Source organism: Octopus bimaculoides, chromosome 1 (assembly GCF_001194135.2).
Source record: "Octopus bimaculoides isolate UCB-OBI-ISO-001 chromosome 1, ASM119413v2, whole genome shotgun sequence".
Classification (NCBI taxonomy): domain Eukaryota; kingdom Metazoa; phylum Mollusca; class Cephalopoda; order Octopoda; family Octopodidae; genus Octopus; species Octopus bimaculoides.
The window spans coordinates 55193285-55205252 of record NC_068981.1 but is presented as its reverse complement, the minus strand read 5'-3'; the positions used below and the strand labels follow the sequence as shown (position 1 = coordinate 55205252).

The window sequence follows — 11968 nt, the reverse complement described above, 5'->3', positions numbered from 1 at the left end:
ATATATAATAATAATAATAATAATAATAATTTCATCGAGTAATAAGATATCCTTTCCTAATATCTCACGTCCACTGTTAATGAACTCTCCGTTAATCATTAACCCTCTCCACGATAGATATTTCGCTTGACAATCTTACCATTTTCCTGATGGAGTTCAGGACTTGGTCAATTATTTCTCTACCAACTGTGTAGTGACCTCTTGCGTAGTTGTTGGCAGCATCTTCTTTACCGCTAATGAGTTGTTCGGGGTGGAAAAGCTGACTGTACATGCCTGTGCGGACTTCATCTGAAATACAGAATAGCATTTCGTTATTTCAAGAATTGCGATTTAAGTTCAAAAAGAAAAATCAAATGACTTGAAGTATTCACGACGTTTTCTAGAACCTCTGTAACTGTTGAGAAAAGGAAGCAATGGAGTGAGTTATTCTCAGAGCGGAGAATTGACTTGAATACGTGTAACATGGTGAACTTCGCTGAAGGTACCAAAAAGCCAGGTGGTATTGTTAAATTGGATGATGAATTAAGTCTAACCACTTAAGAACAGTAAAAGTTCCTCTGACGCGCTTTCAAACAGTTTCTGTCTCATAGATTTCAATCTTGAGGATATGGCTATGACCACACAGTCATACTTAACTAAGACGTTTGATATATTGATGCTTTAAAATTCATTGTAACAATAACGAGGAAGACAATGATGATGATAAAATCTATTAGACTCAAGTACCCAATACAATGTAGAAGTATAAAACAGTAGGATTTATATCGTATAAAAAGAGGGCGAAATTACCAAAGAAATTTCAACAAGAGAAGCTCGCCTCTGGTGAGGAAGACAACTTGTGGTGGTTCGGACGAAAGCCTGCAAAGGTCCAGATTTCCCTAATGCTTCAAAAGGGATTAAAAGTGTCATTTTTCATTTTCTTGAGTGAGGAGCCGATTTTTATGATAGATGCGACTAACAGCTGCATCTATGTATAACACCTATGTATAACAACTGTTCGACACAAGCTCATAAATCAGTGATGCACGGATAGTGAACAAATGCATATAAGATTGTTTCGGAGCCCTGAGTACATCTAGTAGAAGTTTGGCTGCTATCACACTCTCATAACCGTAGTCTGTCTTAAGCAAGCAATGCATCTCACTAACACTATCAGACCAAGGCTTTTTGGAAGTTGCCTAAAATGTCCGACTTGAACGTTTCCAGAAACGACTGCTCAGACTGTTCTCATCAACATGCAGAAGCGTTCTCAGACCCTCCCCAAGTATAGCATTCACTAACCTCTAAACAAATGCCACTATACAGTGTAGCGATCAAACTTCTGAAAACGGGATCGACTGAGGACAACTTCCAGGTAGCGATGGTAGAACTCGTCTTTATTGATCAGCGTCCTACTAACGTTAGATTTATTCCACAAACTACATTATAATACCTAACATTAGATGTGAGCTGTTATGGAGAGATCTACTGGGAATTGCACAGATCTTTGGGACAAACATTGACCTTTTGGCCAGCATCTTTGCCAATAATTTTAACTCGCGAGGCGGCGAGCCGGCAGAAACGTTAGTATGCCGGGCGAAATGCTTAGCAGTATTTCGTCTGTCTTTACGTTTCTAGTTCAAATTTCGTCGAGGTCGACTTTGCCTTTCATCCTTTCGGGGTCGATAAATTAAGTACCAGTTGCGTACTGGGTCGATGTAATCGACTGGCTCGCTTCCCCAAAATTTTAGGCCTTGTGCCAAGAGTAGAAAAGAATATTTTTAACTCTCTGCTTAGTAGAGCCGTGAGACTGCAGTTGTTTAAGGTGCCCTTCTTTTTCGGATCCTTTTCGTACAGCATTCAATGCTACTTTACTAGAAGGATGAAAGATAAATCATGTGGACTAGAGATCGCGCTCGTACACATACACACGCCAACACATACGCACACACACGCACGCACACACACACACACACACACACTGTCCTATTATCATTATTCCTGATGAATACATGCACCAACAAAATCATTTACAAACCTACGACACTAGGCTCCAAGTCAACATATACAGCTCTAGGGACATGCTTTCCAGCGGTTGTCTCCCTGAAGAAGGCATTGAAAGAAATTTCTTCATTTAAGTCTGCATCATCCGGGTTGTCTTGCTGAAGGTAACCACTTGGATGAATACCATGCTCCAAGCAATAGAGTTCCCAACAAGCGTTTCCAATCTGCACTCCCGCTTGACCAACATGTATTGAAATACATTCTCGCTGGAAATAAATAAATGAATAAATAAATAATTTTAAAAAGAGCAGGACATATGAAAACTGAAATGATTAACGATAAAAGATAATAACTTTAACAAATATTAGTCAAATATTTAACCGAGCAGTTTAGAGAGTAAATTTAGCAAACTTTAATTATGGATGTAAAAAGCTACAATACAACATTTATTACAAATAAAAGCCGAAAAATATTTCCTCGATAAAGTATTGAATGTTAACGTATTAAATTATCGACACTTTGTTTTTATATTCAAATATTAAAAATAAAATTCTCTCGGAGTATTACATGGAGAATTGCAATGGCAGAAGGCTGAGAAACGTTGGTTTGACTCTACTTTTGTGGAACTTAGATTCAGAAACACGACTGCTTTTAGTGTAAAGTATCTCAGATTAATATAAATATATATAATGCAGAGAGCACCTGATAGCTTACTAGAAATAATTATGCGATGAAACAATATTTTCCAATGATCAACGTTATTTTCATTATTTTGACTAGTATAGAAGACAGTTCCGAAAGTGTTTCGGCTTTGTTATGACCTCGGCAGCAAAGATTAGCTTTCACCTTACGGAGAAAAGAAATGAAGAAAGAATCACTAGGTAATGTAGAAGATTGTGCTCTGATTAGGCTTAGAAAACATAATAGCTTAAAGTATAAAGAAACCCATATATATTCTTTTCTCCTCTAGGCACAAGGCTCGAAATTTTTGGGGAGGCGAGGCCAGTCGATTAAATTCACCCCAGTACGCAACTGGTACTTAATTTATCGCCCCTGAAAGGATGAAAGGCAAAGTCGACATCGGCGGAATTTGAATTCAGAACGTAAAGACAGACGTACATCAGGTTTGTTTATGGGTTTCTAAGGCGGCGAGCTAGCAGAAACGTTAGCACGCCAGGCGAAATGCTTAGCAGTATTTCGTCTGTCTTTACGTTCTGAGTTCAAATTCTGCCGAGGTCGACTTTGTCTTTCATCCTTTCGGGGTCGATAAATTAAGTACCAGTTGCGTACTGGGGTCGATCTAATCGACTGGCCTCACCTTCCCAAAAATTTCGGGCCTTTTGCCTAGAGCAGAATATATATATATATATATATATATATATTCCGCGTCAGTACGTTCCCCTTTTTGTATATATAAATACCTGCTCAAACGTGCGTCTATTGGATTTAAAGTTTTGATCCATTCCAAATCCGCATTTCGACCAACAGATCTCATTAAAATTATCACAATTGCTTGTAGGTTTTAAATCTTAAACATCATACTGAGAAAGTGTTTTAGTTTACTGATTTGCAAGGATAATCTCAATTAATCAAAGTTTTCCAACTCATAGCATTACATTTGTGAGACTTCACTATATTTCTGCTAGAGCCGTTGTTAATAACCAAGGATTAAAATAAGCAAAGATTAAATAAGCAAAGATTAATAAACAAAGATTAAAAAGTATTGTTCATTGTCTTTGAGGGACTTGATACAATATACTTTTTATTATAGTGTATACGGTAATTTTTATCGACTGTCATTTAAACCGTTAATTTATTCATTTGTACGCAATATTACAAGAAAATACGACAACCAATCAAAAACTGCATAATTAACATTATAACCTATATCTTTCTAAAGTTGGCATGAATTTCAAGACGAAATTCTAATTCTCAAACCCGAAAAACTTGAAGAGTAACTTGAAAATGTTTTTATATACTTATGAAAAGAAATCCAACGCGTAAAACCTCATTTACAACTCACAATTGGGCTTCTTTCGTGGGTGATGTGAGATGTAGGTGGTAAAAGCGTTGGCTGGAAAAAAAATCAAAGGAAAGAAAAAGAAGCAATAACAGGAAAAGTTTTACTATAGAACATACTGGAATGCTGGGTAAATGAGAGAGAAGACAGATACACAGAACAGCTTGTTTTTCTTTCCTTCTCTCTCCTTTGCTCCAGGCATACATTTGTAAAGCGAAACCCAAACTATATGTTTTCCCATCATTATCGTCGTACATCAGGTTTGTTTATTTGTCTTTTTGTTCCGCTGAAGAAGTCTAAAGAGAAACGAATGAGGAATTTCATTGTATTTGGTACCATTGATAGATTCGTTTAGAAACCATTTTCTAGCTGCCATTAAAACACTAAACTGTCGTATTAATAGAAAGAATGCTTTGAATGATAATGCTTTTCATGACACGAATCTGTTATGACAAGCATTTGTCGACAAAAGATGTTTATAGCTTATATTTACTCATCCGCAACAGTGAAATTCTTAATCGTTGGAAGAAAAACAAAGTGAATAATTTTATGCCGAAGATTGTTTCAGGGCCAGTAACCAATTTAACATTTTTTCTGAAGAAAGAAGAGATTTTGTGGTTGTTTAAGTATAAAATGTTTACTTCGACAGTACTTGTGAGAATGTGTTTGTATATGTGTATTACAGAGAGAAGGCAAGAGGGAGAGAGGGAGAGAGAGAGAGAGAGAGAGAGAGAGAGAGAGAGAGAGAGAGAGAGAGAGAGAGATCGTGTGAAGAATTTATCTGAATGATTTGATGGTTAAAAAAGTGAAAAGTGACATAAGAGGAAAAGCTAAGTATACATGCTTGCATATCAAAACGTGCTTAATAAAGATGTTTTACATTTCTACTTTGGAACAGAAAAATCTAAAATTGCCGGCGAGAGACAGCAGCAAGATAGATTGCTATTGAGTTGATATTTCGTTTTTAATTTTTCTATACGATTCATGCCCATGTAGACTGCTCTAGCCACCAGATTCTATTACTATTTTTTGTGTACACTTGAGACAATTCGCTAAACAGAATCTTTTTCACTTGAAGTCATAATTGTGATAGCAAAAGGATTATTTACATGGAGAACGCTCATCAATGCATGCCAACATTCAGTTTTTTATAAACTCAAATTTCGAAGTCATCTCCCTTACTTTTGAAGAGAATAACCACTACGTTAATGATTTTTTCTTTTCATTACTATGTCATTATTTTAAATTACTTAATCACTGAATGTATTTCACTAAACTCATATATTGCATGTCCTCCCATTCGAGTTTTAATCAATTTCATAGTTCTCTTTCTTGCCTTTTACAAGAATTTATTATTGATGTTAATGAAATCTTTTTCATTATAGGTGTAATTTCAATCGATTTAATTCCCGGTGGTAGCGGTGGTGGTGGTGGTGATGGGGGCTTACTTCATCAATTTTACTACTCGCTTAGGTTTCTCATAGTTTAGCTCCTTAAAATGTACGGATAGTTGTTTTTTTCCGGTTAGTCTAAATTACAATACCGTGAGTTTGTAGAATGTACTCTACGGAGGAGTCAAACGTAAGTTTTGAGTAGGACTATGACTGAGTTAAAGTTTTATTTAGTGTTGCCGATCTGTTTTATTTTAAGCAAAATCTGGCGTTGAAGTAAACTGATAGAAATCTATATCTGTAAAAATTATGAAGTTGAGCTCATGAATTTAGATGAAGTTTGTATGCCAAGGAAAGAAGTGGAACCCGACTAACGCTTCGCATGAAAGAGACATTAAAAAAAAAAAGAATGCTTTCTTTAGTTTTAGTTCAGACGTGATTTCAAATAGAATATTTTGAATAGATTTGATATTAGGCTGTTGCAGAAAGTATTGAAGCTAATTTATATTTCATTTTCCCCTGGAAGTGTAGCAAATAAATTCTTTTGTTCGCTAATCAATGTTAGTGTTTAATGTGGGACTACTACATACTTAAGAGAAAGATGCACATATTTTCAGGACGCCGGTTGCGTGCTACAGTTTTGAAGAAAGTTACTTAGAGAGCTTGCGTTTAGCTTTACTATCTCTTGAAATATCTGCTCTGTCTACAGCAGTGAACTGCACCTTATGCAAGTCACTTGGTAGAAGAGAACGAATTATTGAGTGTTTAATGAGACTGCACAACACCGACGATGGAATATGAAGCATAAACAATGTAACTGGCTGGTCATCAGCTGACCGAATGGTCTAGATGCAACTGTCGTCGCATTAAATCTAACGGGAATAAATGTTATTGAAAGCAAAAAGAATTTCTTTTGAGTTTAATGTATACTTTGGTATTTGAAAGTATAAAATGAAACCAGATGGCTAAAAATAATTGAGTTTACTAAAGAGACCAATGTTGAAGAGAAAACATGTGGTAATGAAAGCAGAGAGATTTAAATGACCAGTACGAGAGTAATTATTATTGCAACGAAAAATCACCCTTACCATAGTAATTATCATAAATGTTCCAACAACAGAGCTTGTCAATCATCACTTACTGTCTCGCACGTCTGTTTAATTCACAACAGATGTCAGCAGTCAGTCATCAATGATATTAATGACATTTGCTTTTAATTTAAATTTTCCTTATTAGTATCCTTTTACAAATGAAATCTATTTACTTGGTTTCTTAAGCGAACATTTTCGTGTTCCTAATATATTTGTATATAAAGAAAACTAGGCTAGCATTTGTAGAGTATCATTGGTAGCACCATTGGCATCATAACTTGATGTTAACACTTAATGCTGGGAACGATAAAAAAAAAAAACTAGCTGGAAATAATTATGCGGAGATAAAATAAATACTAGTCAAGTATTCAAATTATTAAAACGGACATTTGTCCTAAAATTTCAGGCCGTGTACCTTTATTATAAAGGAACACAATTTTAATTATTTCAGCAAATTATTTAGACAACTCCGGAAATGCTCTGGTCTTATTATGACCTCATGATCGAAGCATAGACTTCATCTTTTCGCCGAAGCAGTGATGAAAGAATTGCTAAGTGTACAATCGTCTCTGAGAATTAGTATTGTGTAGAGTACAAATGTGGATAGTGTTCCTTTGTTGTATATGCGCTAAACAACATAAAGTGTTAAATTGACGAAAGAAGCAGTGAATAATAGGATTGATGTGAATTAGCGATGCTAACATTTAAGATTTATAAGATGCTATTACTTTTAAATTTCCATTTTCTCTCAGACAGACTAGCATATTTAACACACCGCGTTTAATGTTTTGAACAACATAAATACTCTCAATATCACAGAATTTTATTTCTGTTGAAAGTGAAAAAAGAAGGAAGTTGATTTAAATAATTGGTAGGTGTAGTCTTGATGTTTAGTGATGGAATATTATTTGAGCTTGACAAAAACCAAATCACACATATATCCATTCACACACATATACATACAAAACATCAAATTTATTGAACAGTAGTTAGGTACTGGAATGACATATTTTAAAGCTCGCAAAGTTGGATATTTTGTATGCCGAGAAAGACTAAGTCTAATTTCAATTTGTTGAAGTTACCAATTTTTGAGAAATAAGGGTAGGAATAAGTTAACTTCTTCCAATATTATAAGTCAGTAATGGAAACAAGGTGGTAAATAGGGCATGGGATATACCTATTCCTCAATGTCTGCAAATGGAGACATTGGCTATCAATAAAAATTTCTCTTTGAATTTGATTTGCAAAACTTTTAATGCGAATCTGTAAGTTTAAACCAATACGGTTAAACTTTGGTAGAATTACACTGCTAAAATAAACACACTCACAAATGTTATGGGATGAAAGATTTCTGATGGTATAATTGAAATTGAAGTGAATCACGATTGGTGCGTGTGTTTATTGGTAGAGTGATTCTTCCGAAGTATAGCAATGAAAATTTAATTGTTTATTAATTATAATTATGCATACTTATTTTCTTCTGTTCACATAGTAAATTACATTATACAGATTAATCCATTGGAACAGACTTACATATGGGAGTGACCACTGAGTGGTTTTGTGAAGGATGAAATAAAATAATCCGAGGTCAGGTAGAGTATAACAGTTTCCAAAGGCCCCGACCCCTGCACTCCATTGTATTGGTGAGTTAAGTTATCATTTGTATTTCATTAATCGTTGTTTGTGTAAAATCATATTGCTTTGTAAATATTCGTATAATTTGATACGTGAAATGTTCAATACAAAATTTACCGTTAGTAATTAAGGCGGCGAGCTGGCAGAATTATTAGCATGCCGGGCAAAATATTTAAAGGCATTTCGTCTGTCTCTACGTTTGGATTCCGCTGAGGTCAATTTTGCCTTTCGGAGTCGATAAAATAAACACCAGTTGAGTCCTTGGGTCGATGTAATCGATTTACCCCCTCCCCGAAATTGCTGGCTTTGTGCCAAAATTTGAAACCAATAATGACGTGTATTCGACTGTGGAGTAACGCGGAAGAAGCATAAAATATTAGAGAAGTGTTTACTGAAGTACATAAAGCATAACTTTTTAACAAGGGGTTATCCTCCAAAACGGGACATTTGTATCAGTATTAGCGAGTTTATTGGATATAGTGGTGGCGGTGGTGCGATGAGACAAGTTGTTCTACTATTTTATGTCTCCGACCATCACTGTTAGGTTTGTGTTGTTTTTTTTTTTTTTTAAACAAGATAATGACTTTATTGAACCACACCAATTCTCCAACATCAAATTTTTGTAGTGAAGATATTTGTAGATTCTTGTGGTTTTACACTGTGAAGTTATGAATACGTATGTAGGATTGCTTACAGATAATGTGGGGATGTTTTTGTATAAAAAGTATAAAATGTTTTGAATATTAGTTTCCATGTATTAGGACGGCGAGCTAGCAGAAACGTTAGCTCTCTGGGCAAAATGCTAACGGCATTTCGTCAGTTTTCTCGATCTGAGTTCAAATGCCATCAAAGTCGATTTTGCCTTTCATCCTTTCGGGGTCGATAAAATAAGTACTAGTTAAGCATTGGGGTTAGTGTAATCCACCTCCCCCACTCCACTTGAACTTGCTGACCTTGTGCCAAAATTTGAAACCAATATTAGTTTCATGTATTAAAGTGAAGTCCAATGACGTTTTTATGATCTTGGGCTTTTGAATAAGTATTTTGAAAATGGTGTTTATATTTAAGGTTAAATTAAGGAACAAAAAACCACAAGACTTGTCACACATGTACAATAGAGCTATGCTACACATTTTAATTGCAATAATATTATAGATTAAATTACTCAAAATGAGTTAAAGTCACACGGTCAGTAGCTATAAAGTTGGTTAAGCTAATAACAATATAAAATGTTATGGAGACTACCATTAGCGAGAAGAAAAAGATAAGAACTAAAACAACTAAAGGGGAAAACAACCGACATGAAATAGTAGCTTATTGTGCGCATACACTCTCTGTCACACACACTCATATAATATACTCAAACACAGCACACAAACATACATACACCAACCTTCAACATACAAACGTAAGCATATGGAAAAGACGAGAAAAGAAGATGGAGCTAGAGCTATGTAATTAGATGTGCAGAGTGTGAATTTATTGCAGATGTTCTGATTGAAGTTGATTCGGTAGTTATGGATCATGTTTTCTTTTTCTATATTAACCTCTCGGGATATCTATTTGGCCTTACCTTTTAACCGTTTGTCTCTATGAAACTAGAAAGTGGCCTCAATCTCTGATAGCTTTCTCATCTGACCCAGTTTATCTAATTGGATGGCTGTTAACAGTTAAACGTAGCAGTGAACCTATAAACTTCCGCCGCACTGGCCTACTAAAAATGTTTTGCAGATACCACATTTTTCAGTTCTTTTCCGACCTACTCTGTAGATTTTAATAGTTGTACTCGCGCGTCTTAGTTCGAAGAATTAATTATGTAAGAATGGGTGTTGTCAATTTTTATAGCTGGGAAATATTTAACAAAATAATTAAAGATTTTAATCAGAAGAAAATTTACCATGGCTCAGTGGTTGCGTTCTGTGATTCAACTTCCTGATACTGTGTAATAATTACTAAAATGACTTATACTTACGTATTCCAAAAAACAAAAAAAACAAAAAAAACAAACAAGAACTACTAATATAGAGGGATACAGAGATAAACCTATAAACGATAAACATATTTATCTTCCTTGAAGTCAAGCCAGATGTCAAATACTGAAGGCCAATAGAAATGGATACGTCTCTTCTCCGACACACACGCACACACACGCATATAAGTACGAACAGATACAAGAAATTCTTCATGATTTATGACTCATCTACTACAAATCCATATATGAAACACTGGTGCTTTGCATCACTTTATTTCTCATCTACAAAAAACTGAATATAAGCGATGTGGAATGTTTACTGTCACTTGGGATTGTACCTGCTCTTTCTCTCAAGCCCGAAAATCTAACTCACCAGCGACTAAATTTCTACCCACATACGTAACATACAAGCACGGTATTTGGTGCTCAAACTAATGGGTCCTGCCTGCCTGCCTGCCTGCCTGCCTCTGTCTCTCTGTCTCTCTTTGTCGATATGAACCTTGCATTTTACATTTTCTCTCCCACACTTGTGATAAGATGGTTAACGAGGGAGCCTTTGCATGTTAGAAACAGCAGCCAATCTCCCTCAAACCGTACACTAAGCAATTAGAAAATAGCATGCTGAATACTGTGGTCTTGAATTTCCTGTACAGAGGAAAAAGTTACAGCTAGAATGCTTTAATCATAGGTCTGCTTTGATTAGGGTTAACTCGGGGTTAAACATCACCTCCAACAACAACAGCAGCAGGAGTAGCAGTTAAAAACAATTCATACTCACATAAGGAGTTGCTCCACATGCAAGAAACAACTGCCAAATCTTCTTCAGATCACATCTTATGAGCTTTAAAAAAGTGGTGGCGTGTTGAATAATGCAAACCTAGATACACTATTACTAAATATAAGATATGATAGTATGTTTGCTTGCAGTCTTGCTAATAGGATAGTTTGAAGGAGAAGGCTATCGAACAACAATTACAGAGTGGTTGTATAAGCGGTAGCGTAGCTAGAGAGTGTGCCATTCGGGGCAGTCTTTGAGTTTACTGTCCCCATCCGAGGCCCAATACAGCCTTTATGACCTTATATAGTAGACCCAAAAGTGCCGTCCCCATAAAAGCTTCGCCCGGGGCAGAGCACCTTCCCTCGTTCCCCGTTTCCCACCTACGCTATTGTATGGGGATGAAAGGATGAATTCGTTTAAGTTCTAATGCAGCATATTTCATGGCTTGAAAGTTATTTTTGAAATTATATGCATATACATACATACATACATACATACATACATACATACATACATACATACATGCATGCATGCATACATACGTGTGTGTGTGTGTGTGTGTGTGCGTAGTAGTTTGTTATGGCCAGTCAGAGAGTGAAACTTGGTTTCGCACCTATAAAGCGTTTGGCTGTGTAGGGGACTCATCAGACTGTACCTAATGTTTTAGAGTATGCCTCTTTTCGGGATATATGAACTACTGACCTATATACGTATGATTAAATGAGCTCGGCGCGCGACAATTAAACCATATAGGTTTTCACCTCCAACGCTAATCGCGTATTTCTTTAGCGATTGTGTGACGATGCGCTTGCTCCATGCTTGCCTTATAAGCTGCATCTACTCTTTGCATCTGTAGTGTGACGTCATGTGTTGCCGAATATTGAAACATATGTAACAATTGGAATAAAGGATTATCAAGTTATGCCTGTTCGTTCCTTTAACAATGCACACACACACACACACACACGCACACATACACTTATATGTATATATGTATGCATATGTGTATGTATATATATATATATATATATATATATATATATATGTTGTTGTACTTGGGGATGGTCATATTGCCAGTTTAGCCAATAAAAACACACG

General features: G+C 35.7%; 1 protein-coding gene across 1 annotated transcript in view; it reads right to left on the bottom strand.

Moving 5' to 3' along the window:
• The window catches only part of LOC106883886 (tubulin alpha-8 chain), a 59233-nt gene that overhangs the window by 29140 nt on the left and 18125 nt on the right, over positions 1-11968 (bottom strand). Inside the window, exons 2-3 of the mRNA XM_014935025.2 lie at positions 2018-2249; positions 140-288 (exon numbers count right to left, since the gene is read on the bottom strand). Coding sequence (XP_014790511.1) covers positions 140-288; positions 2018-2249 — 381 coding nt within the window. The remainder of the gene's footprint in view (positions 1-139; positions 289-2017; positions 2250-11968) is intronic.